This window comes from Kogia breviceps, chromosome 19, assembly GCF_026419965.1.
Source record: "Kogia breviceps isolate mKogBre1 chromosome 19, mKogBre1 haplotype 1, whole genome shotgun sequence".
Classification (NCBI taxonomy): domain Eukaryota; kingdom Metazoa; phylum Chordata; class Mammalia; order Artiodactyla; family Physeteridae; genus Kogia; species Kogia breviceps.
The window spans coordinates 56,145,728-56,169,913 of record NC_081328.1 but is presented as its reverse complement, the minus strand read 5'-3'; the positions used below and the strand labels follow the sequence as shown (position 1 = coordinate 56,169,913).

Genomic DNA, 24,186 nt, shown 5'->3' with positions numbered 1-24,186 from the left:
AGATGCCGGCCTATTTGGTTCTTGGGGAGGACTCTCTTCCCGGCTTTCTCGCAGCTGCCTTCTTGCTGTGTCTCCATCTGTGAGAGTGAGAGAGAAAAAGCTCTCCCATCTCTTCAAATAAGGGCACCAATCCCATCATGAGGGCTGCCCCCTCAATGACCTCCTCTAACCCTGATTGTCTCCCAAAGGCCCATGTCCAAATACTGTCCTATTGAGGGGTAAGGCTCCAACATAGGAATTTTGAAAGGACACCTGCATTCAGTCCATAATGGAATCTAACATATTTTATTGTAGAGGTGCAACAGATCTGGGGAAAGGATAAATCTGCAAAAATAGAGAAGACAGTACGTAGCATTTAAGAGAAAGTTTTCCCTCTTCTCATGCAAAAATGACACAGGAAAAAATGAAGCTTTGACACATGAACCCCGATCAGTCTTCTTTTTCTTTTTTTAACAGATTTATTTATTTATTTATTTTTGGCTGTGTTGGGTCTTCGTTGCTGTGCGCTGGCTTTCTCTAGTTGCGGCGAGCGGGGGCTACTCTTCATTGTGGTGCGCGGGCTTCTCATTGTGGTGGCTTCTCTTATTGCGGAGCACGGGCCCTAGGCACGCGGGCTTCAGTAGTTGTGGCACGTGGGCTCAGTAGTTGTGGCGCACGGGCTTAGTTGCTCCGCGGCGTGTGGAATCTTCCCGGACCAGGGCTGGAACCCGTGTCCCCTGCATTGGCAGGAGGATTCTTAAACCACTGTGCCACCAGAGAAGCCCCAATCGGATTTTTGATGATACTAACAAATGATTGTTTATTTTAAAAAAAGGGGGCTTTACTAGAATTGCAATTATACTTTATTTTATTTTTTAATTTTTGAATTTTTTTTAAAGCCTTTATTGAATCTGTTACAATATTGCTTCTGCTTTATGTCTTGGTTTTTTGGTTGCGAGGCATATGGGATCTTAGCTCCCTGACCAGGGATCGAACCTGCACCCCCTGCATGGGAAGGTGAAGTCTTACCCACTGGACCGCCAGGGAAGTCCCTGTGATTATATTTTAAAATAATTCTTATAATTTAGAGAGCCGCATAGAAATGTTTGTTGATGAAGTTGCATGATATCTGAGGTTTGTTTCCAAATAATCCAGTACAAGTGGAGGGTGAGGGAAAGACAAGTAGGAGGGGAGACGGGTCAAACCAGACTGGCCCTGTGTTGATAATTGTTGAATCTAGATGTTGGGTAGGTATGTGTGAGTTTCTCAACTTCTGTGTTTTGACATCTTTCATAACAAAAAGTTTAATAAGTAATAATAAACACCGCTCTGTAAAAAGTCCTTAAACATGTGGCAGACAGGCTTTAAGGGAGTGGATTTCAGGTAATTGACTGTAAAAGCCCTTTTCACTGGATCCCACCCCTCATGATTTTTCTTCGCAAGTGGAGGACGGAGTTTTACAGGAAGGATGTTACTCAGAGGCCCATCTCCTCTGTCTGCTTTTCTGACCTGTGTTCAAGGACCCAGATATAATCTCTGCAGGGCTACTGAGTTTTAGATGCGTGGTGTGATGTCACCTCTGCTCTCCCAAGTTGGCTCCTGCCACATGGCTTCCTTCTGGGACAGTCCCAACAAGTGGTTCCAGCCTAAAGCCAGGCAGGATGTCGTCTGTTCCTGTGGATGAGTTTCCTGGCATCCCTGAGGTCACAGAGGTTGATATTCCCAACAGGGTGTGGCTGTAGGTCTTCAAGCTTAAAAAGTTTTTAAAAATTATCTAAGTGGAATTGCTCCTCCAGTTTGGATGGAGGTATTCAAAGATTTCTTTTGCTCCAGTTAGAAGATAAATGAGTCGGCGGGGTGTGTGTAACGTACAACAGGATGACCGTAGTGAACGTGCAGTGTGGAATGTTTGCAAGTTGTTAGGAGAGTAGATTCTCAGAGTTCTTACTACGGGAAAAAAGCATTTGTTTTTCTTCTCTGTCTCTCTCTCTCTCTCTGTCTCTGTCTCTCATTTTCTTGTATCTGTATGAGATGATGGATGGTAACTAAATTCACCGTGGTCATCACTTCACAGTATGTGTGCGTCGAGTCACTACGCTGCATGCGTTCGACTTACACGGTGCTGTACGTCAGAGATATCTCAATAAAATGGAAAGAAAAAAAGATGACGGAGAAAAGATTTCCTTTCCACCCTCTGTTGAGCTAAGACTGCGGCCCCGCACGTATGCTCTAAGAGACCTCTCCGAGTTGGGCCGGCGCCAGACCGACCTGTTGGGGTCCAGAGGCAAAGGGAAGGGGCCTTGAGGATGTTTATTACACATAGACGTTGAATGACCGTCTGATATTGGCCACCAAGGTAACGGGATTTTCCTCCGCCCTTGGGCTTGGATGAGGGCGAGGCGAGATTTAAGGAGGTGCTCACGGTCAGGGCACCCGAGCGGGAGCGCCACCTCCTGAAGTTTTGTACCCAGGGCGCTCAGCTTGCCTCACTCCAGCACCCTCTCTCCCCTGGGCGCCCCTGGGCTCCCCTGGGCCGCGGCGGCGGACTCCTGATCTCTCAGTGGGGCAGCCAGAGGGATTCTGTCGCGTTGAGAGTCAGAGCTTTGCTGCTCTGGCTCAGGCCCTCTGGCTCGGGAGGACTCCAGCCGTTCCTCGCCTTCCTCGCTCCAGGGCTTCTCCTGCGGCTTCTCGGCTGCCCTCACGTGCCCCAGCCCTGCGCCCTGCTGGGTTCTCTGCCCGCGGCGTCCCTGCCCGACTGAACCTCCCAGAGCTGCAGAGCTTCCTCCCCTTCTCTCCTGGATCCACCGAGAAAGATCGCCTTCTCAGCGAGGTGGTCCCTGCCCTCCTCCTTTAACGCGCGCCTGCTCACTGGCTCGCTCTCCCCAGTCCCCTTCCCGTGCTCATTTTCTCCCTGATGCGTTTCCTGGGTCCACGTCTTGCCCTCCTCCCCCCAGCAGGTAAGTGGCAGGAGAGCCGTGGGTTCTGTGTGCCATATTCACTGCTGAACGCGCAGCGCCCAGATCGAGACCTGTGCCTCGGTCCCCGTTCGCTGGATGGATGACTGAAGGCACGGGGTTGGAGGGGGGCGGATCGTTTCCGACAGGCGTGGGCAGCCGGTGCCCTGGGACCCCCGCGTGACGCCTGGCTGCAGCCGGCGCCCCCGGTGCCCGCGGTCCGGCCGGGCGGGTGAAAGCACAGAGCGCTGCAACCAGAGGCCACGCTCCCTCCGCGCCTTTGTCTCTCTTGGCCTCAGCTCATCCGAAGCTTTGTCTTCGCAGAACCAACAGAGCCTCCGCCAGCAAGGCCTGCCCGACTGTCTTGTTGCTTCAGCTGTTTGCAAGGCGCTCTTGCGGGCTGCTTGGCCGCGGGGGGCCCGCGGGGAGCCGGGGTCAGGTGACGGGCAGCCGGCCCGGGTGTGCGGCCTGCAGAGCCCCGCTTCAGGGCAGCGCCTCCTTTCCAGGGCTCAGCCCTTCGGGCCCACAGCCCGCCTGTGAGTCGTTTCCGTGAGGAGTACCCTTCCCCATCGGCAAGCCCCGCACCCAGGGCGAGGCCAGACGTTAGCAGGCCCGGCGGCCTTGCTTTACAGCGGGGTCGTGGAGGAGAGCACAGAGCCCCGCAAAGCTGACTGGCAACCAGAGATCCTGAGGACACGGGCAGGGTTGGCGCTTGGGCTCAGCAAAATCCATCCCAGTCACAGCTCCGATGGACCTTCCTTGGGGGTGTCTGTTGAGTAAGGTGGTTGATTTCCTTCCAGCCCAGTGGGAGGAGGGGTGAAGGCTTTATTTGTCAAGTGCTTCCCCTTCTTCCTAAGGCCCTAGGAGTGCTCCCTGCCTGTGTCCACTCTCCCTTCTTTTGTTTATTTGGCTGCGTCGGGTCTTAGTTGCAGCACGCGGGCTCTCTAGTTGCGGCACGTGGGCCTCGTTGCCCCGCGGCATGTGGGATCTTAGTTCCCCGACCAGGGATCGAACCCGTGTCCCCTGCGTTGGAAGGTAGATTCTTAACCCCTGGGCCCCCAGGGACGTCCCCACTCTCCCTTCTGAGATGGGGAGTGTGATGTGTAAAGAAAGTTTGGGGAAGTAAAACCTCAGATAAGACACTGAGCCGATAGTCTTTAAAAAAAGATCTTTAAAAAAAAACCGAAAAAGCACAACGACCCAGCTTTATTGAAGTAGGATCGACCAATATAAATTATAAACAACGTGATGTTTTGATATACATACACATGATAAAATGATGACCACAGTCAAGCTAATTTAACACATACGTCACCTTACATAGTTACCTTATAAATTTTTTTGCTGGTGGAAACATTGAAGATCTACTTTCTTTGCAAAATTTCAACTATGTAATACAGTTTTACGAACTCTAGTCACCATGCTGTACATTAGATCCAGTCACCATGCTGTACATTAGATCCCCAGAAGTGATTGATTCTTTTTTAAAAAAATAAGTATTTATCTATTTGGCTGTGTCGGGTCTTAGTTGCGGCACGTGGGATCTTTGTTGCCCCGTGTGAGATATTCGTTGCGGCATGCGGGATCTTTAGTTGTGGCATGCGGACTCTGAGCTGTGGCAGGCATGTGGGATCTAGTTCCCTGACCCAGGGATCGAACCTGGGCCGCTTGCATTGGAAGCGGAGTCTTAGCCACTGGACCGCCAGGGAAGTCCCAGAAGCGGCTGATTCTACGTAACTGGCTGTTTGTACTTTGACGGACTCCCTTCCACCTCCCCCACCCGCCAGCCCCTGGCAACCATCGTTCTCCTCTCTGCTTTTGTGAGCTCTGCTTTCTTAGATTCCACAGGTCAGTGAGATCGTGCGGTAGTTGTCTTTCTGTGCCTGGCTTGCTTCGCCTCACGTAGTAGCCGCCAGGTTCATCCAAGCTGTTGTGAATGGAGAAGAATTTCCTTCTTTTTTAAGGCCCAATGATTCCATTATGTGTGTGCAATGCACACAGCACATTCTCTTTACCTGTTCACCCATTACTGGATACTTGGGCTATTGTGAAGAATATGCTACAATAAACATGCAGGTGCCAGTAGCTCTTCAAGATATTAACTTCATTTCCTTTGGATATATATACCCAGAAATGGGATTGCTGGATCATATGGTTGGTCTATTTTTAATTTGAGGAACCTCCATACTGTTTTCCATAATGTCAGCTTGGATCTTAATCAAGGTCCGTGGCTTGAAGTCCATTCTTTGAACGTCTGACTTGCTTTTTCCCTTTAGTTAAAAACAATAAGTGGGGAAAGGATTAAATGTCTCCCTGGAGGTGTGGGCGTGAAGGCTAGGGCAATGGTGTACTGGCTAAATGAGCTTATTTCCACGCCATAAAAATTTTTTAAGTATTAATGATTCTCTTTGAAAACCTCAGAGGAATGTTTTATCCACAGAATTCTTAAGAAAAACAATCTGTTTACTTACGTTCCCACCTTAATTTTAACTTCCTTCTTGAGTGGTTTTTTTTGCTCCCCCCCCCCCCCCCGCCCTGGGCGTTTTGTGCTGGGTCATATGGGTGAAGAATGAGGCGGCTCTAGTGTCCAAGCCAAGTAGCTTTAGGAAGAAAAGCTTCCTGCAGCTGTTGCCCATGGTCAGAAGCCAGTAGAATAAGGCAGGTCAACAAGTGTTTGTTAGGCACCCTGCTTGTGCAGAGCCTCTTTCTTCTAGAAAGGGAGAAGTCCTTGGGGCCTCAAGATCAACAAATACCCGTTGAACTGAATTGAGTTTGAAATAATAACTTTCCTTTTGGAAAACAGAAGAATCTGCGCCGCTGAACAATTGATTCTTTGCCCTCCAGATGACCATGGCTGTCGACTCGGAATTCCTTTTATTTTGATTCAGTGCGTAGCTGCCTCTCCTTTTGAGTTTATCTGGATCTTCCAGAGCTTACATACCTCCAGCCACTCCCATCCATCTGGGTTGGCTGGCCGGCTCGGGCGGCTGTGCGTTCCTTCCTCAAGGGCAGGGATACACAACTGGAAATGGCATCTGTCATAACCCCAGCCCTGCTGGCACCTTGATATATTAGCATTACTGTTATTTTTTGAAGAATGCGACTGTTCATTTATTTATTTATTTGGTTCTGCTGGGTCTTAGTTGCGGCAGGCGGGCTCCTTAGTTGCGGCAGGCGGGCTCCTTAGTTGTGGCATGCGAACTCTTAGTTGCAGCATGCACGTGGGATCTAGATCCCTGACGGAGGATTGAACCCAGGCCCCCTGCATTGGGAGTGCGGAGTCTTAACCACTGCACCACCAGGGAAGTCCCGCGTCTTTACATATTACAACTTGGTTCTCCTTTAATGGGTTGGGCGTTCCACGGAGGCTTTAAAAATCTGATCCAGGATTTCAGGTCTATGTCTCCCTACTGACCTAGTCAATTCAGGGCTTTTAGGTGAACTAAGGGTAATATGGTTTTATTTATTCTGTGTTTCCATTTGCAACCTGCAGTTGAAAGCATAACCTTCCATTTCTGTCTTTCAGAACTCAACCTGATTTATTCTTTTGTGTTTTTCCACTGAAGCTGAATCGTCTCCAGTTAGGTCTCTAGTTAGGTTAAGTATCAGTTAGGTTAGTCACCTCCAGTTAAGTTAGTTTTCTTCTCGGACCGGAATCTGGATATTTTTGCCTAAACATCTTGCTACTCAAGATGTAATCTAAAGGCTACGTTAGCAATACAGACCCCAGGTCCCAGCCTCACCTACTGAATCTACATCTTAATAAAGTCTCCAGCTGATTTGTATGTACATCTAAATGTGAGAAGCACCGGTTGGGCATGTCTTAAGATTTTCTTATTAAAAATTACATTGTCAAGATATAAAGGGACACATTTCTGTGAAACTTTTTTTTTTTTTTTTTTTTTTTTTTGTGGTATGCGGGCCTCACTGTTGTGGCCTCTCCCTTGCGGAGCACAGGCTCCGGACGCGCAGGCTCAGCGGCCATGGCTCACGGGCCCAGCCGCTCCGCGGCATGTGGGATCTTCCCAGACCGGGGCACGAACCCGTGTCCCCTGCATCGGCAGGCGGATTCTCAACCACTGCGCCACCAGGGAAGCCCTGTGAAACATTTTTTGGACATGTTTTTCTAACATTTTATTATGAAACGTTTCAAACATACAGCAAAATGGAAAGAGTTCTACAGTGACCTCCCCAGACTGTCCACCTAGATTCTGCCATTAACTAATTTTTTTTTTCCTTTCCTTTTCTTCCCAATTAATTTCTATCGAGAATTTTATATAGAGGGACTTCCCTGGCGGTCCAGTGGTTAGGACTCAGCACTCTCACTGCTGAGGGCCCAGGTTCAATCCCTGGCCAGGGAACTAAGGTGCGGCCAAAAAGGAAAAAAAAAAAGAATTTCATATAGAAATGCTAGTTTACAGCATGACTGTTAGAAAGAATCATGTCTTGGTAATAAGGGTCTCACCCTTTCTTCTAGAACGCTTGTGGGTTTCGACAAGATCGCACTTAGTTTGGGAATTTCTTGTGAATCAGAGAAGCCCAGTAAGGTAGGGGTTGGGGAGCCCTGGAATTTCACAGAGTGCGGTGCTGGTCCTTGGCCCTCCGTCCGGAGCACGGGGCCCCGGTGTATCCTCCTCTGTACGGTGAGCCGGCTGTGAGAGAGCATCTCTGCTGTTGCTTCCAACCCTGTCATTATGGGTCCATTGCAAATATTAGCATCACTGTTTCTCAGGTGGAGAAAGCGATGAACCCGTTCAATAGTCGAACAAGAAGGAAAACATCTGCCGGCGTGGAAAAGTGATTATTTTCTAAGCTACTGAGTAAGACACAGCTGCAGCGGCAGTTCTAACTCTGTTTTCTCGTCAATTTCTGTTCTTTCAGGAAACCTTTTACAGACACACGAAGCTGGAAGTCAGAAAGCCGTCTGGGACTGACTGTGGCTTCTAGACCGCCCGGGTGTTCTGCAGATGTGAACATTTATCCCGCACTCACCGGCTGGAGCCCCGAATCGATGCGAGGCTTGTGCTCTGGCTCTCACGTCTCTGAACACAGAGGGCTCGTTTCCTAAGTGGCCAAAGAGCAGTTGTCGACACTTGAGGCCTGACTGCTGCACACGGCCCGTCCCCTTACGGGGCTGCGCTGGAGAAAGTCAGGTTCAGGGTCGTGAGTTTCCCGACTCTCGTGAATTCGGGTTCCAGACGGGGCCTCGTTCCTGTGGCGTCCGCCATCCCTGCAGGCGTCACCACCAGCACCGTCACCACCAGCATCTTCCTGGAAGCTCCACCGCTGCATATCGCTCCACACAGCTGGAATCCTCCCCCGATCGCCATGGCCTGGCCTTTCCTAAAGGTTTTGCTGGTGGGGGCCAGTCTGCTGGGATGTCTTTATCCTCTCGTGGATTTTAGCTCCAGTGGGGAAACAAGAGACCAGAAACCGAATTTCGTGATCATCTTGGCAGATGACATGGGGTGGGGTGACCTGGGAGCGAACTGGGCAGAGACGAAGGACACCGCCAACCTTGATAAGATGGCTGCGGAAGGAATGAGGTGAGTCTGAGGCGCCAGCGTCTCTCTGGATGTTTTATCCTGACTCTTTCGGGGGGAGGGGGCCGCATAAAGCACTTAAAGAGCAATTGATGGGTCCGTGTTGATTTAATTAATTGATTGGTGAATTTGGTTTGAAGTCGGTACAGCATCATGAAGGAGTCCATCCATCTGTCCATACGATGACTGTTCTTTTTTTGGCCATGCTACACAGCTTGTTGGGATCTTAGTTCCCTGATCAGGGTTCGAACCCGGGGCCCCGGCAATGAGAGCACTGAGTCCTAACTGCTGGACTGCCAGGGAATTCTGACAACGCTTATCTTGTGTGTGTGTGCGTGTGTGTGTGTGTGCGCGCGCGCGTGCGCGTGCGTGTATTAGGAGCTGGGAACACAACAGTGAACAAATAACAATCCTTGCCCTCAAGCTCTCGTAGTGGAGACAAGTTGAAAGGAAAGTACAGATTACAATCTAGTCCGAGAGGCTGCATCAGGAATTTTTAGAGTCTGTGAGGAGGGTGTGGACCCCAGCCTGGGGGTTTAAGGGAGAAGGTGCCCTTGAAGAGTGACTGAAAGTCAGTGGGGCGCATGAAGGCCAAAGGACTTACTTATCTGTGAGCAGACAGGACTTACTGGTCCATTTAAGGCGCGCTTAACGCTAAGGGACTACAAAAGGGGAGGAGGTGTATATCTGAACTGGCCGAAGTTTTATGAATATTTTAGATTGGTTTTCTTCTTGGGCTGACGCTGATCTGACTGCCCCGCTCAGATCCCACCTGCCTGGGTTAAACCCCTCCTGTTGGCTCTGTGGGAATTATCCCAACTGGCTGGTTAGGACAACACATGGGTTGTTGACTCTAGCAACTCTAGAGTTTCAGCCACTTGCATCCTTAAGCCGGGAGCTTTCCCCTGAGATAGGGACCCTTGGTGTCCCTGCGTCCGGTCTCACCCTCTCTAGTCCATCCTCCTCACCTCAGCCAAGGTGAACTTTCTAGAAACACTTCTCTGCTTCCAATCCTTCAAAGGCATTTGGTGACCCTAAGAATAAAATCCAAACTCTGAAGAGCAGTGTACAAGCCCGGCCCATCCTCTGCACCGGTCCTCTACACTGGTCCTCTGCACGGCCCTGCCTGTCTGGTGGTTTCTTCAGCTGTTGCCTCCTTCTGTTTGGGCCTCACCTATGTGATTAGTTCTTCTTCTTTGTTTTTAAATTTAACTTTTATTTTATATTAGAGTATAGTTGATTTACAATGTGCTGTTAATTTCAGGTGTGCAGCAAAGTGATTCAGTTCTACACATACCCATTCTTTTTTCAGATTCTTTTCCTACACAGGTGATTACAGAATATCGAGCAGAGTTCCCTGTGCTGTACAGTAGGTCCTTGTCGGTTATTTATTGCATTGATACATGTAGTGATTAGTTCTTCTTGATGCACTTTCCACTACTCCTGTTTTAGTTTCTCCTCACCGTCTGGTTCCTAATCCCACGTGAGGTCCTCAGGAGCCCTTTCTTGGTTGCCTCAGGTGTACCTTTGCTGCTCTCCACGGTGACTGCTTACCCACCTGTGTAGGGTTCAGTAGCGTCACCCCCCGATTCATGTCTACGCAGAGCCTCAGAACGTGACCTCATTTGGAAATAGGGTCCTTGCAAATGTCATTAGTTAAAGACCTCTGTGATACCCTACTTGATTTAGAGTGGCCCTAAATGCAACGACCGGTGTCCTTGTAAGAAGAGGAGGGGACCCAGCGGAACATGCAGCAGAGAAGGTGGCGTGAAGATGGGGGCAGAGGTTGGGGTGACGTGCCTACAAGCCAAAGACGCCACCAGAAGCTGGAGAGAGGCCTGGGACGGGCTCGCCCTCTGAGCCTCCAGAAGGAACCAACCCTGCCGCCATCTTGATTTCAGACTTCTCGCCTGCTAAACTGTGAGAGAATACATTGCTCTCATTGTAAGCCACCCAGTTTGTGGTAATTTGTTATGGCAGCCACAGGAAACTATACGCTGCCCTTCTAGCTCTGGGCTTCAGGAAGAAAAATGCCTCGTCTCTTCTTCCACCCTTGTATTCCTCGCACGGTGCCCGGCACCTAGTAGGCTATGCAGAAGTATTTGTTCGTCAGTAAATGGGCTTCAGGAGTTCAGGGTGCTTTGAAATGGCACCCCAAATTTTGCATGTCAGATTTTTTTTTTCTCCCTAGGGTTGAGAGTTAATGCAGAGCATTTCACAGATCCTCAAAGGGAACTGGGTTGCCAAGTGCTTAAGAACTTCTGCTTTTCATGTCGAGTGGGTTTGTGGGGAAATATCTGGCCCATTCTTTTTGTTTTTTGAGGTACGCGGGCCTCTCACTGCCGTGGCCTCTCCCGTTGCGGAGCACAGGCTCCGGACGCGCAGGCTCAGCGGCCACGGCTCACGGGCCCAGCCGCTCCGCGACACGTGGGATCTTCCCGGACCGGGGCGCGAACCCGCGTCCCCTGCATCGGCAGGCGGACTCTCCACCACTGCGCCACCAGGAAAGCCCCTGGCCCATTCTTTAAACCGAGATTTGTGAGCCTCGGGATTCTTCTTATGAGCTGTCCCCACCTGCACGCTCTCAGCCTGAGCGGAAAGGACATCTCGGGGACCAGAGGCAAATACAGTTGGGTGGGCTCTGCTACTTCTTCCTCCCTTGGATGAAAATATTCTCTCCATCGGAGCCTTGTGACAGTGGCCAGGCAGACAGCCCTCTGGCCCACGGTTGACGGCTTTTCACTCTGTGCTTTGTTGACAGGAAAGCAAGCTTCCTGTGAGGCCAGGGATTGATTCATCACGGGCTTCCCCTGCCTCCTCACCGCCGGTGGGGAACCATGACTTTCAGAAGGAACGCTTATTGCCCAGCGGGGGCCAAGGGTGGCTTGAGAAGCTATCTTTTCTATCATCTCCCTCTTATTAGCGTGTTCGTTTCCTAGGACTGCCGCAACAGATTGCTACAGATTAGGTGGCCTGTGTGAGAAAGAATGAAGTGTTGGGACTTCCCTGGCGGTCCAGTGGTTGAGATTCCGCGCTCCCACAGTGCAGGGGGTGCGGGATCGATCCCTGGTCGGGGAACGAATGTCCCACATGCCACACGCTGCACATGCCACACGCTGCACATGTGGGATCTTAGTTCCCACGTGTGGGGAAAAAAAAAAGAATGAAATAGTGCCGTTGGCAGCAACATGGGTGGACCTAGAGATGATGATACTAAGTGAAGTAAGTCAGACAGAGAAAGACAGATATCATACGCTATCACTTATATGTGGGATCGAAAATATGACACACATGAACTTATCTATGAAACAGAAACAGACTCACAGACATAGAGGACAGACTTGTGGTTGCCAAGGGGCAGGGGAGGTGGGGGAGGGATGGATTTGGAGTTGGGATTAGCAGATGCAAACTAGTATATAGAGAATGGAGAAACAGCAAGGTCCTACTGTAGAGCCCAGGGGACTGTATTCAATCTCCTGGGATAAACCATGATGGAAAAGAATATATGTATGTGTAACTGAATCACTTTGCTGCACCCCTGAAACTAACACAGGACTGTAAATCAACTAGACTTATAAGAAAAATTAGTGGCCTCAAATAGGCCACTAGTCATATTTATCCTCTCAGAGTTCAGAGGCTGGAAGTCCTAAAGGAAGGCATGGGTGGGGTTGGTCCTTCTGGAGGCCCGAAGGAGAGTCCGTTCCAGGCGTCTCTCCTGGTTTCTGGTGACTCTGCAGCAGCCCTTGGTTTTTGCAGCCGCACCCCTGGGTCGCCCGCCTCCACAGTTCACGCACCTCCCTGCGTGTGTGTCTAAACCTCCCTCTTCTCGTAAGGGCACCAGTCGTTGGCGTTGAGGCCCATCTTAATCCGGTATGACCTCATCTCAACTTGATTACGTCTGAAAAGTCCCTATTTACAAATAAGGTCACATTCACAGGTTCTGGAATGACATGACTTGGGGGGACGCGATTCAACCCAGAGACATTACTGCTACACGTATAATTTGTACTACACCCATTAAACTATAATTAGCCGGTAAACTGCACATATCTGTGCCTCTGCTCCGAACCTAGTCTGAAACGTAGCACCTACTCATGAGATGCCTGTTGCTTTGAAGGTTAAGCATCCTGCTTAAGAGGGCGGGCTCTGGTGCCACGTGGCTCGGGTTCAAATCCCAGCTCTAGCACTTTCCACCTGTATGACCCTGGATGGGTCACCTCATTCCTCGGAGGTTTGCTTTCATCTTCTGCAGGGGGGCGATGGTAGCACCCACCTCATAGGATGTTGTGAGGGTTAAATGAAGCATTAGCTATGTAAGCATTAGCAGAGAGCCTGGCACACCATAGACGCAGATAAATGTTAGCTGCGTTTATTTTTGTTATTGTTATGAGAAAGCAACATCCATCTGAATTGTCAGCGTGAATTTGCTACTCCACCTAAGGAAAGGTCTAAGTGATAACTCGTGGAAGGAGGTCCGGGGCCCGGGGCCCGGGGACAAACCCCAGTAAATCTCTACGTGGACCGTGTGCGCCGGGCCGACAGATATGCCAGTAACTAACCCTCACCAGTGCCTGCAAAGGCACCAGAGGCTCCGGGCACCAGGCTCCGGGCACCAGAGGCTCTGGGTACCAGGCTCCGGGTACCAGGCTCCGGGCACCAGAGGCTCCGGGCACCAGAGGCTCCGGGCACCAGAGGCTCCGGGCACCAGGCTCCGGGCATCAGAGGCTCCGGGCATCAGAGGCTCCGGGCTCCAGAGGCTCCGGGCACCAGGCTCTGGGCACCAGGCTCCGGGCACCAGAGGCCCCAGTCACTTCGTGCCACCACCTGATGCTTCTCTTCTTTCACAGACGAGGAATTCAAGGTAGTGACTTGCCCAGAGCTGGCGAGTGGCTCAATCAACGTGCTCTCACTCTAGAGCCTTATCGTTAAGGGCTGGGAAGTAGAGGTGAATTTGCCAAGAGTAGTGTCCTTCAAGGCCTGGGCTGGCTCTGCCACGAAGAGGGAAGGAGGCCGTCGAAGGAGGTGCAGATTAGAGTCTCGATAGTTCTCCCCCCTCTGGAGCTGACAGAGGACCTCTGTGCCGTGAAGGTGGAAGAGGCAACTGAGAGATGTGGTTGAGATGTCAGTCATCGATGCAGCCGTCGGACAGGAGGCTCCACCGGCCGAGAATGTGTGGTTGCCAAGGCTGCAGATGCCTGCGATCTCCCCCGTGCTGGCTCAGACTTCATCTCCAAGCCCCTCCCCACGTTCCGTCTGCCTCAGGGCCTTTGCACTGGCTGTTCCTCCCCTCTTCCTGGCAAGCTCTCCCCTCAGGCTATGAGTGGCCGGTTTCATATTCTTTTCCATTATGGCTTATCACAGGATACTGAATATAGTTCCCTGTGCTCTACAGTAGGACCTTGTTGTTTATCCATTCTATATGTACCAGTTTGCATCTGCTAATCCCAAACTCCCAATCCATCCCCCCCCACACACACCTTGGCAACCACCAGCCTATTCTCTATGTCCCTGATTCTGTTTCTGTTTCATAGATATGTTCATTTGTGTCATATTTTAGGTTCCATGTATAAGTGATATCATATGGTATTTGTCTTTCTCTTTCTGACTTACTTCACTTAGTATGATCATCTCTAGTTGCATCCATGTTGCTGCAATTGGCATTATGTCATTCCTTTTTTTGGCTGAATAATATTCCATTGTATACATGTACCACATCTTCTTTATCCATTCATCTGTCTATGGACATTTAGGTTGTTTCCATGTCCTGGCTATTGTGAATAGTGCTGCAGTGAACACTGGGGTACATGTGTCCTTTTGAATTATGGTTTTCTCTGGATATATGCCCAGGAGTGGGATTGCTGGATCATATGGTAGTTCTATTTGTAGTTTTCTGAGGAACCTCCATACTGTTCTCCACAGTGGCTGCACCAACTTACATTCCCACCAATGTATTTGTGAAAAACATGAAAGCTGCCGCATCTCTTTCTCAGGGGGCATCGCTGTTGGGGCTCCCTATGTCCAGAGATGGCCCACATGTGCACTGCGGGGCAGAGAGGCCTCCTGCCCTCGTCAGTAGGTTCAGCGGCCAACGTGTCTTGCCTTTGACATTGTGGGCTCCCATCTTGCCAGTGTCCTGTGCAGATCTGAGCTGGGCAGTGCTGTTGAACATTTGCGGGTTTAAAAATGATATGATAACCAGAAGAAAATTGAAATGTTGGAATTTCAGTGAAAATGCCGGGGACTTCGTAATCCACTAAAACCTAAACTTTTCAAGCACTTAGAAAACTTGCATCACAATAGGGGTTAGAGGAGTGACTTGCTCATACTTTAAAAAAGAGACAAGGACAAACACCTTTCGTGGGCGTCTCAGCCAGCATTTCACGGGGTCTGAACAATGTTTAAGTCTCTACGAGAACCCAGTGGATGAGCTTGATAACGTAGCACTAGTTTGGGTCTTGCCCGCAGAGCATCCAGGGAAAGGCTGGTGCTAGTTTTGAAACAGGGGGGAAAGGAGTAGGGCAAAACCTTTGAAAGAATGACATGGTCCGAGGACACGACATAAACTGATTAAAACCAAACAGGTCCAAGATGGCAGACAGGTCGACTTCCACTTGACCTTGAGCCTCAGTATACACTCACTGTAACACATCAAGCTAAGTGACACACCCGCAGGTGCCATGACAGTTCCAAGGCCGACCATCAAGGTCAAAAAGTGGGCGGTGGCCCAATTTCTGGAAATCCCCACCCCTTCCCCAAAATAGCTGGAATACTTCTCCCACTCATTAGCCTATGAAATTACCCACCCCTATAAAAACTGACAGCCCCCTACCCTGGGGCTGCTCTCGCCTTCTGAGAAGGCCCTCACTCTGTCTTTGGAGTGGGTGTCTCTCTAAATAAACCCACTTCTTACTTATCACCTTGTCTCTCACTGAATTCTTTCTGCGATGAGACATCCAGAACCTGAGCTTCATTAAGTCCTGAGACCAGGTGTGTGATCTCAGTTTAAAGAACACGGGTTCAAGCCCCAGTGTGAGTTGCCTGGTTTCAGTTTCACCTGCGATGAGCAAGCAACGTACTTCTTGAAAATTCTTGGGTTGAGAAGTAACTTGAATAAGTCCCCTGGCCGGGTGACTGGATTCAAGCAATGACTCAGGCTGTCCAAACTGGGGTTTGAGGACCTGAGCGGTTATGAGCCGTAGGTGTCTTGGAGGGAGGAGGATGACCAGTGACAGTGAGACAGCAGTGACCCCACCAGCTACGCCCAGGTACTGTCCACTCACATCGTCTGCCAGGCTGGCTCAGAAATGACGCTGGCAGTGGATCGTTTCTCTTTTAATTTTATTTTCCTTTTTTCTTCCAGTATTATTGAGATACAGCACTGTATACGTTTCAGGCACACAGCGTAATGATTTGACTTCACACACATCATGAAATGACCACAACAAGTTCAGGGAACATCCAGCATCTCACAGAGACACAACATTTAAAAAATAGAAGACAGGGCTTCCCTGGTGGCGCAGTGGTTGAGAATCCGCCTGCCGATGCAGGGGACTCGGGTTCGTGCCCCGGTCCGGGAAGATCCCACATGCCGTGGAGCTGCTGGGCCCGTGAGCCGTGGCCGCTGAGCCTGCGCGTCCAGAGCCTGTGCTCCGCAACGGGAGAGGCCACAACAGTGAGAGGTCCGCGTACCGCAAAAAAAAAAAAAAAAAAAAAATAGAAAACATTTTTTTCTTTGTGACGAGAACTCAGGATTTTACTCTCTCAAAATACATAACATATATAACGCACAGCAGCGTTAATTATGTTGATCATGTTGTACATTATATTCTTGGCACTTATTTATCTTGTAACTGGAATTTTGTGCCTTTGGACCCCGTCCTTCAATCTTTGGCACACACCCCCTCCACCCGGTAACCACAAATCTGATCTCTTTCTTTCTGAGCTTGTTTTTGAGGTACAATTGTTACTGAACGCAAGTGTGTGTGCCCAATGCCTAGTGAGGCCAAACCAACCAAGAAGTTCATATGCCCGAAACACAAGGAGGCCAAACCAACTGGAAAGTCAGAGCTTTGGAGCAGAAAAAGGTTTGTTGCAGGGCCAAGCAAGGAGAATGGGTGGCTCGTGCTCAAAAGACCCCGAATTCCCCGATGGTTCTGGGGGAGAAGTTTTCATAGGCAAAATTCGGGATGAGGGCTGCAGGGTGTGTGGCTTGCTTCTGATTGGTTGGTGTTGAGGGAACAGGGCAGGGCTGCAGGGTGTGTGGCTTGCTTCTGATTGGTTGGTTGGTGTTGAGGGAACAGGGCAGGGCTGCAGGGTGTGTGGCTTGCTTCTGATTGGTTGGTGTTGAGGGAACAGGGCAGGGCTGCAGGGTGTGTGGCTTGCTTCTGATTGGTTGGTTGGTGTTGAGGGAACAGGGCAGGGCTCCAGGGGTCTGGTGCTCAGCCTGAAGTTGGCTGGGTGGAGGAGCTCAGAGATATATTGTTATGTGTATTCTTTGAGGGGGAACCAGGACCTGCCCCAAGGCTGCACTACTTTTTCTTGACTGCCCCTCCCTTGCTTCTGCATCCCCTCCCTTCCCTGATTAACAGCTATTTGAATCTGGCCTTTGGAACTCAGGGAAGGTCAAGGAGGCTGGATGAAGCCTATTTCCTACAAACAAGAAACGGGGGACATAGAAAAGCTTTTGTGCCCAGGAGTGCCCCACTGGTTCCTGCTTGTTTTCGTAATTCACCGGCAAGGCTAAGTTATTTCCGGGTGCACAGCACAGCAATTTGCTATTTCTATACATACCAAATTGATCATCGTGATAAGTCTGTTTGTCATCTGTCAGCACACAGAGGTGTTACATAGTTAATGATTATCCCTCACACTGTACTTTTCATCTCTGTGACTCATTTATTGTGTAACTGGACGTTTGTCCCTCTTAATTTTCCTCACCCCTTTCTCTCATCCCCTCTCCCCTCGGACAAAAACCTGTTTGTTCTCTGTATCTATGACTCCATTTCTATTTTGTTATGTTTGTTCATTTTTAAATCTTTTTTACATTCCACATATAAGTAAAATCACACAGTAATTGTCTTTTTCTGTCTGACTTACTTCACTGAGTATAATATTGTCCAGGTCCATCCATGTTGCTGCAAGTGGCGTTATTTCATTCTTTTTTATGGCTGAGTAATATTCCACAGTGTGTATGTACCACGTCTTCTTTATCCATTCATCTGTTGATGGACACTCAGTTTGCTTCCATATCTTGGCTATTGTAAGTAGTGCTGCAGTGAACCTAGGGGTGAAGGTGACAGTATATTGTACATACGTTTCCTTCTGTAAATTGATGTGTAATCTGTTAACTGTGTACCTTGATTTCGCTTCCTCCCTTCTTCACGCCTTCTCTGCCCTCATTTTAATTTTGAGTCAAGTCCCTGCAGCACTGAGAGTTCTAGGCAGTGGCTGAGCTTGGAATCAAGAGATCCATGTTCACCCGTGGTAGGTCAGAGGCTCCAGGCGCTTGAGGCGGTTTCTCTAAGGGGCCCCGGTGAGGAATGAAGTGAGCTGTCAGTGCAGTCAAAAGCCGGGTGTGACTTCTTTTTTCAGAATTGACTTTTTGCAGAAATTCATGTACTGTGTCACCTCTCGGGCCTTTCTCAGCCGTTCTGCCGCCTTTGGGATTTTACAGGAGCCGGGCTGGCACTGGAAACTGCAGGGGAGTGAGGTCTGGTGGACGCCCCGAGAGCAAGGACAGAAAGAACTTTCTGAACGAGACTTGTATCAGCAAGAGAAAGACCCTCCCCCCACCATGTCGTCCCCTCACAGCTTTGTCCACCCCACCCCCTGACCCCATATACAGTAATTGAGGTTTGGGGTGCAGGACCCTCACTAGGGAGAAATCCTCTTGTCTGTGATCTTCGCCTCTGAGCTGTTTGCTCTGGGACGTCCCACCCTGTCTTCCCCTTGTAAATATGCTCAGCATCTCGGGACAGGCAGTTTCGCCTCTTTGTTCTTGGGTGAGTGGGTCAAAAAGACATAAAAATCGCGTGATGCCCACCTATCCACTGGGGCAAGGGGGAGACGGTGGGTTTTATCCTTGTGTAGCAGACGGGGTCGTGCGGGAATGTGATGATGTAGGTGACAGACGGTCTCAGAGAAGAGGAGCTGAGATACTCGCCGGGGAGACCTGGGTGCCAGCCTGCTTCGCAGGGGTCGGTGCAGAACGGCCTGTCCAGTGGCCGCCATTTGTTCTGTCCTTAAGCCTCCCACTTCAGTCATTCCACAGCAAATCTCTACTAAGGGCGGGTCGCGGGTCGAGAGACCTCAGCCAGCCCTGCCCTTAAGAGGGTGACAGCCTGGTGGCAAAATAAAAGGACGGGAAAGCCATCCTTTAGAAGGGAGAGCAGGAACTCCTGACGCCTCTGCCACCCCTGGGGCTTTTCCAAGCTGAGTTGGACGTAACTGAATTGACATTCCGGGGGACAGACTTAGCGCACTGCGAACACATCGGTCACAGGTGCAGATGAGAAGGGTCCGTGCTGGGCTTCTCAGCTTTGGGGCGATAAAGCTCCGAGCAAGAGGCGTGGGAAAGATAGCGCTGTGGGACCGTAGGAAAGGAAGGCCCCTCCTCCAGAGGGAAGCCAGGAGGGACTCCATAAAGCTTATTGGTGAGGACCTGAATGCTGAGCCCTTAAGGATGAGAGTAGGAATTAGCCCGAAGGGGGACGAGAGAGTTTCATAGGCAGAGGGAAAGGAAAGGGCAAAGACCCCGAGTTGAAAGGTGCCCATTCACTCAACAAATATCCGCGGAGGGACTCCACCGCGCAGGCGCTGTCCTAGGTGCTGCGGACGCATCCGGACGACAAACAACCCTCACTCTGCGAGGTCTGGCTGGCACTCCGGCGGCAGAGGACGGCTGGGGTGGGGCGTTTCAGGGCCGGACCCGTGGACTGTGCAGCTGGCGCTGGGCATCCTGTGTGTCCTCAGACGTTCGGGGGGCCCTGCACGCTGCATTCGCCGACTGCATTTGGGGTGGACTGCTCCGCTCACTAGGCAAGGCCCGTGCTGGTGGCGGGGCGGGCCCAGCTCGGGGTTGTGTCGTGTCCCATCTAGGAGGCCCTGAGACGCCTCTGCGTCCGCCTCGTTGTCACGTATCTTGTTGGCGTCCCTCCTTGAGAGTGGATATGCACACGTGGCCGCCGTGAGCGTGTGGAAAGCAAAGAGGAGACTTGCCAAGGATTATACCAGGCTCGGCCGGCGGGAACCCTTTTATTGAAAAGAACAAGAGGAGGAGTGGATGGATGGATGGATAAATGAGTGAATGAGTCAGCAAAACACACCAAGTTGGCCATTTGCTGACACATTTTCTTTCAGTTTTTTTTTTGTTTGTTTGTGTGTTTTTTGGTTTTTTTGGCCGCGCAGCTTGTGGGACCCGAGTTCCCCAACCAGGAACCGAACCCGGGCCCCTGCAGTGGAGGCGTGGAGTTCCAACAACCGGACCGCCAGGGAGGCCCCTGCTTCCGGTTTCAAAGGGTCTCTTCCTATTGGCTGTCTCAATGGTCTCACTTAACATCCTCCCCATTTAACGGAAGGCAACGCGGAGGCCGAGCTGAGCTGGTCCATCTAAGTCCCACTCCAGCCTTTGCCAGGTCTCACTACCCACCTGTGTTCCTCTGCACGCGAAGGCCTTGGCAGATGATTTTAAAAACCCATTTCCACCTCCAAGCCTTTAAATTGTGAATGGAGCACAGACAGCTTTTATTCGAGTCACACAGCAATTTAGAGAGTGGCCGCAGCAGGCCTCATCCTTTGTTTTAAATTCCTTATAAATGAAGGCTGGACACGCTTCACTTCGCGACGTTACATCTCTCTGGGGCTTTCGGGGCGGCGTTTCCTGTACTTACGTTCCCCAATTCTAATATGCGTAATTGATGCAATGGCGAGTTGCTTTGGTTTCTGTCTGGCTGTGTCTTAATTTGCGTTGATTTTCCTGTCCACGGGCTGCTGTAATGTCTGGTTCTGTATTTCTAGCTTCGCTTTACAATGTCGTTTCAGACTTTAATTAGGACCCCTGTTGGTGAACTGGTCTGAGCCTAGCCAGATAGATTTGGGGAAAAACAAAGGAAGCTTTCCAAAGAGCAAGACCATTTTATGGCTTATTAATTAGTCCCTGCCCAATGCAGGCAGGGGCTGGGAAGGGGGGAGGGTGACACGGAGGTCAGGGCATCGAGCTGTGTGGGGTGTTGGTAGGTATTTTGGAGAAGGAGGTACAGCCAGGGCTCTCTAAAGGCCTGGAAACAAAGGACATAAGATTGTTCCTGAGAGTTAAGCTATGAACTTTAACACACAGTGGGGAAGGAACTGAGCCCTAAAAGCATCAGCTTAAGCGATTATGTGGAAAATGGACTAATGTGTTTTTTCCAACCAAGTGACGGGGGGCCTCTCTCTTCAAGTTTTGTTGGTTCGTTCACCAGATTTTGCTGGGGCGGCCCTGTCCCACCAAAGCGCTCTGTCTGGGGCTGGAGTTGCCCCTCGAAGCCCCATCCTCGTAGAACCTACAGTCTAGAGAGGAACTCAGAGTTACATCTCGCCATAGAAATATGCTGTAGCTGTTCCAAAAGGATGGCATTAACGTGTTCAGGGAGAGACCATGCTTAGCACAGGTGGTAAAAACAGGCAAGCGTGATGGTACCCAGGAAAGGTATTTTGGGCACTGCCCGGGTGTAGCAGTCAGCTTGGGCTGCTGTAACAAATACAACAGTCTGGGTGACTTAAACAACAGACATTTATTTCTCACAGTTCCGGAAGCTGGGAAGTCCAAGATCAGGGTGCCAGCTGGGTCAGGTTCTGCTGAAGGCCCTCTTCCTGGCTGGCAGAGGGCCGTCTTCTCCCTCCATCCTCACGTGGCAGATAGAAAGCTCCGGTCTCTCTTCCTTTTCTTATAAGGACACTAATCTCATCATGGGGGCTCCACCCTCAGGACTTCATATAAAGGGAATCACCTCCCCAAGGCCCCACCTCCAGATACCATGGTACCGGGCAGGCCGGCTTCCACACAGGTATTTTTTGGAGGACACAAGCATTCAGTCAGTAGCACCAGGCAAGAAGAGGTGGTGGTCACAGCCTTTGAGCACCCCAGACCCACTGGCAAAGGTCAATCCACAGGGAACAGAAGTCCCCTAAGCTTAGCAGACAGAGACTTTTTCTGTGACCCGTTTGAGCTCCCTTTGTGTTCATTAACTCCACACTCCCCAAGGCAAGCTCTGGATTCTGATTTCGTGTGCAGGAAGGAGACACACCGACCTTGCTGACACTCTGGTTCCTGTGTCTGCACTTGGGTGTCAGCTGGGAAGTGGGCATCCCGGTGTCCCTCACGAGCTCCCGTGGTCCCTGTGGATGTGAGTCAGGCTGTCAGGGTTGGCACCAGCAAGGGTGACTCTCAGAACCGTCCCAGCCCAAGACCAGCAGTGACTAGTTCTGTGGACCAGCCCGGCTGCAGCCAGCCTTCTCCCAGGTGGAAGGGGACCTGGGAAGAGCATGCTCCTTGGGGCAGGCCGGCCTGGGTTCAGGTTCTGGCTCTGTCATTTCCGACGCGTAGGGGTCTACGGTCTTTGATGCCGAACAGGGATTAGACAGAGTAAGGTGCGTGTTCATGCGAGCTGCATGGTCTTGGGAAAGCTGCTTTCGTTCTCTGCTTTACCTTCCTGATCTGTAAAATGGAATTTCTGATGATCTGAAATGATGTATGTATGTAATATGATCAGGGTGGCAGCCACGTGACAAGTGGTACCTATTTTTAGTATCCTAAGGCAAACATACATAAAGTTAACGGATATTTACGCTGTATTTTTTTTTTTTTATTGAGGTATAGATGATTTACAATCACTTACCTGTGGAATCTAAAATATGGCGCAAATGAACCTATCTGCGGAACAGAAACAGACTCACAGACGTAGAGAACCGGCTGGATAGTTACACTTTGTATTAATACATCTGTAGGTCTCAGCTTGCGCGTAACTTTTCTGAGGAGCGCTTGGTGCTCAGGGGCCCCTCACATGCTGGGGTTATACCCACCTCTGACTCTGAACCACGTGCAGCTTGAGGGCAGAGATTGACCTTGTTCTGTTACCTGTCGCGTTCCGGGCCCCTGTCCTGTTCCAGCTGCAGTGAGACAGCCGGCAGTCTCTGGTCGTAAACAACAGAAGCGCAGCTCTACCAGCCTAAGCACAAAAGGGGCACAGCTTTGGCTCATGGACTAAACTCTGCAGAGACTCTGTCTTCTGTCTGGCCTTCTGAGCCGGTCGACCCATTCTTTCAGGCTCCTGGTTAGGGTGAGAGGTGAGGCCCTCGCCCTTCTGGGATTATATGATTTTTAGCTTGAGATTCGAGGTGGGGAGAAAAAGCTATTCCTCTCCGCCTGGTTCAGAAAATGCCAGTTTTGGATTCTGGATAGCCCTGCTCGGGCCGTGGGCCGGACCGTTGAGGAGAGGGGTGTGCTGCTCCGACGGGCCCACGTCGGGGTGTGTGGATGTGAGGGCAGGGGACGGGCACCGGCAGCCCCACGGAAACCCCTTTAGTAAGCGCCCGGATACTGTCAGATGAATGTCTACATTCAGGCTGCCAGGAAGGTTCAGGAGCTCCAGAGGTCAGAGTCAAGAGCCATCCTTCTGGGGAGGAAGGGAAGACTTGGTGACAATGGGAGGCTTTGCAGGTTAGGCAGGGATTTGGAGGGGCGGGAAGAGAGGCCGGGCCTGCAGGCTGAGATACAGCCAAGTCGGGGCATCGGGCTGGCGAGCTGCACGTGGGTGCGGGATGGCGGGGCGGGGGGATGGGAAGTCTTCCAGGAGGAGGAGTCCTGTCCGGCTGAACTTCGGGGATTTGTAGGCTGGTGTGTTCGTCTCCAGGAGCTGCCGTGACCAAGCACCACAGACGGAGGGGCTTAAAACAACAGAAATGTGTTCCCTCACACGGTTCTGGAGGCCGGCAGTTAAAGATCAAGCTGCTGGCTGAGTCACGCTCCTCTGAGGCTCTGGAGGAAACTCCTTCCCTCTCCACCGCCTGGTAGCCCCAGGCGTTCCGTAGCAAGTGGCAATCCAACTCTAGTCTTTGTCTCCTCAGTCACTTGGCCATCTGCCCTCCGTGTCTTCACCTGCAGGTCTCCTCTCTGTGTCTCTCTCCTCCTCGTCTTCCTCTTTTTTTTTTTTTTAAATTTTATTGAAGTATAGTGATTCAGTTATACATATATATAATATTCTTTTTCATATTCTTTTCCATTATGGTTTTAAAAATTATTTTATTTTATTTATTTATTTTTAAAATTTATTTTTGGCCACGTTGGGTCTTCGTTGCTACGTGCGGGCTTTCTCTAGCTGCGGCGAGCGGGGGCTACTCTTCGTTGCTGTGCGCGGGCTTCTCACTGCGGTGGCTTCTCTTGTTGCGGAGCACGGACTCTAGGCGCGTGGGCTTCAGTAGTTGTGGCATGTAGGCTCAGTAGTTGTGGCTCACGGGTTCTAGAGCACAGGCTCAGTCGTTGTGGCGCACGGGCTTAGTTGCTCCGCAGCATGTGGGATCTTCCTGGACCAGGGATCGAACCCGTGTCCCCTGCATTGGCAGGTGGATTCTTAACCAGTGCCTCACCAGGGAAGTCCCCTCCATTACGGTTTGTCGCAGGACATTGAATATAGTTCCCTGTGCTCTACAGTAGGACCTTGTTTCTCTCCTCTTGT

The 24,186-nt window shown here is 50.7% G+C and overlaps 1 protein-coding gene and 1 non-coding gene across 12 annotated transcripts in view; both read left to right on the top strand.

Annotated features, from left to right (window-relative positions):
* The window catches only part of ARSG (arylsulfatase G), a 164,519-nt gene that overhangs the window by 40,846 nt on the left and 99,487 nt on the right, over window positions 1–24,186 (top strand). For all 11 annotated transcript variants that reach the window (XR_010838173.1, XR_010838172.1, XR_010838174.1 and 8 more), the window contains exon 2: window positions 7,815–8,479. Coding sequence is in view for 8 of the 11 variants with exons in the window: in XM_067021164.1 (XP_066877265.1) it covers window positions 8,262–8,479 (218 nt within the window). In the remaining 3 variants the exon portion in view is untranslated. The remainder of the gene's footprint in view (window positions 1–7,814; window positions 8,480–24,186) is intronic.
* TRNAE-CUC (transfer RNA glutamic acid (anticodon CUC)) lies at window positions 7,222–7,294 on the top strand. Its single transcript has one exon. It is a non-coding gene; the product is annotated as a tRNA-Glu (tRNA).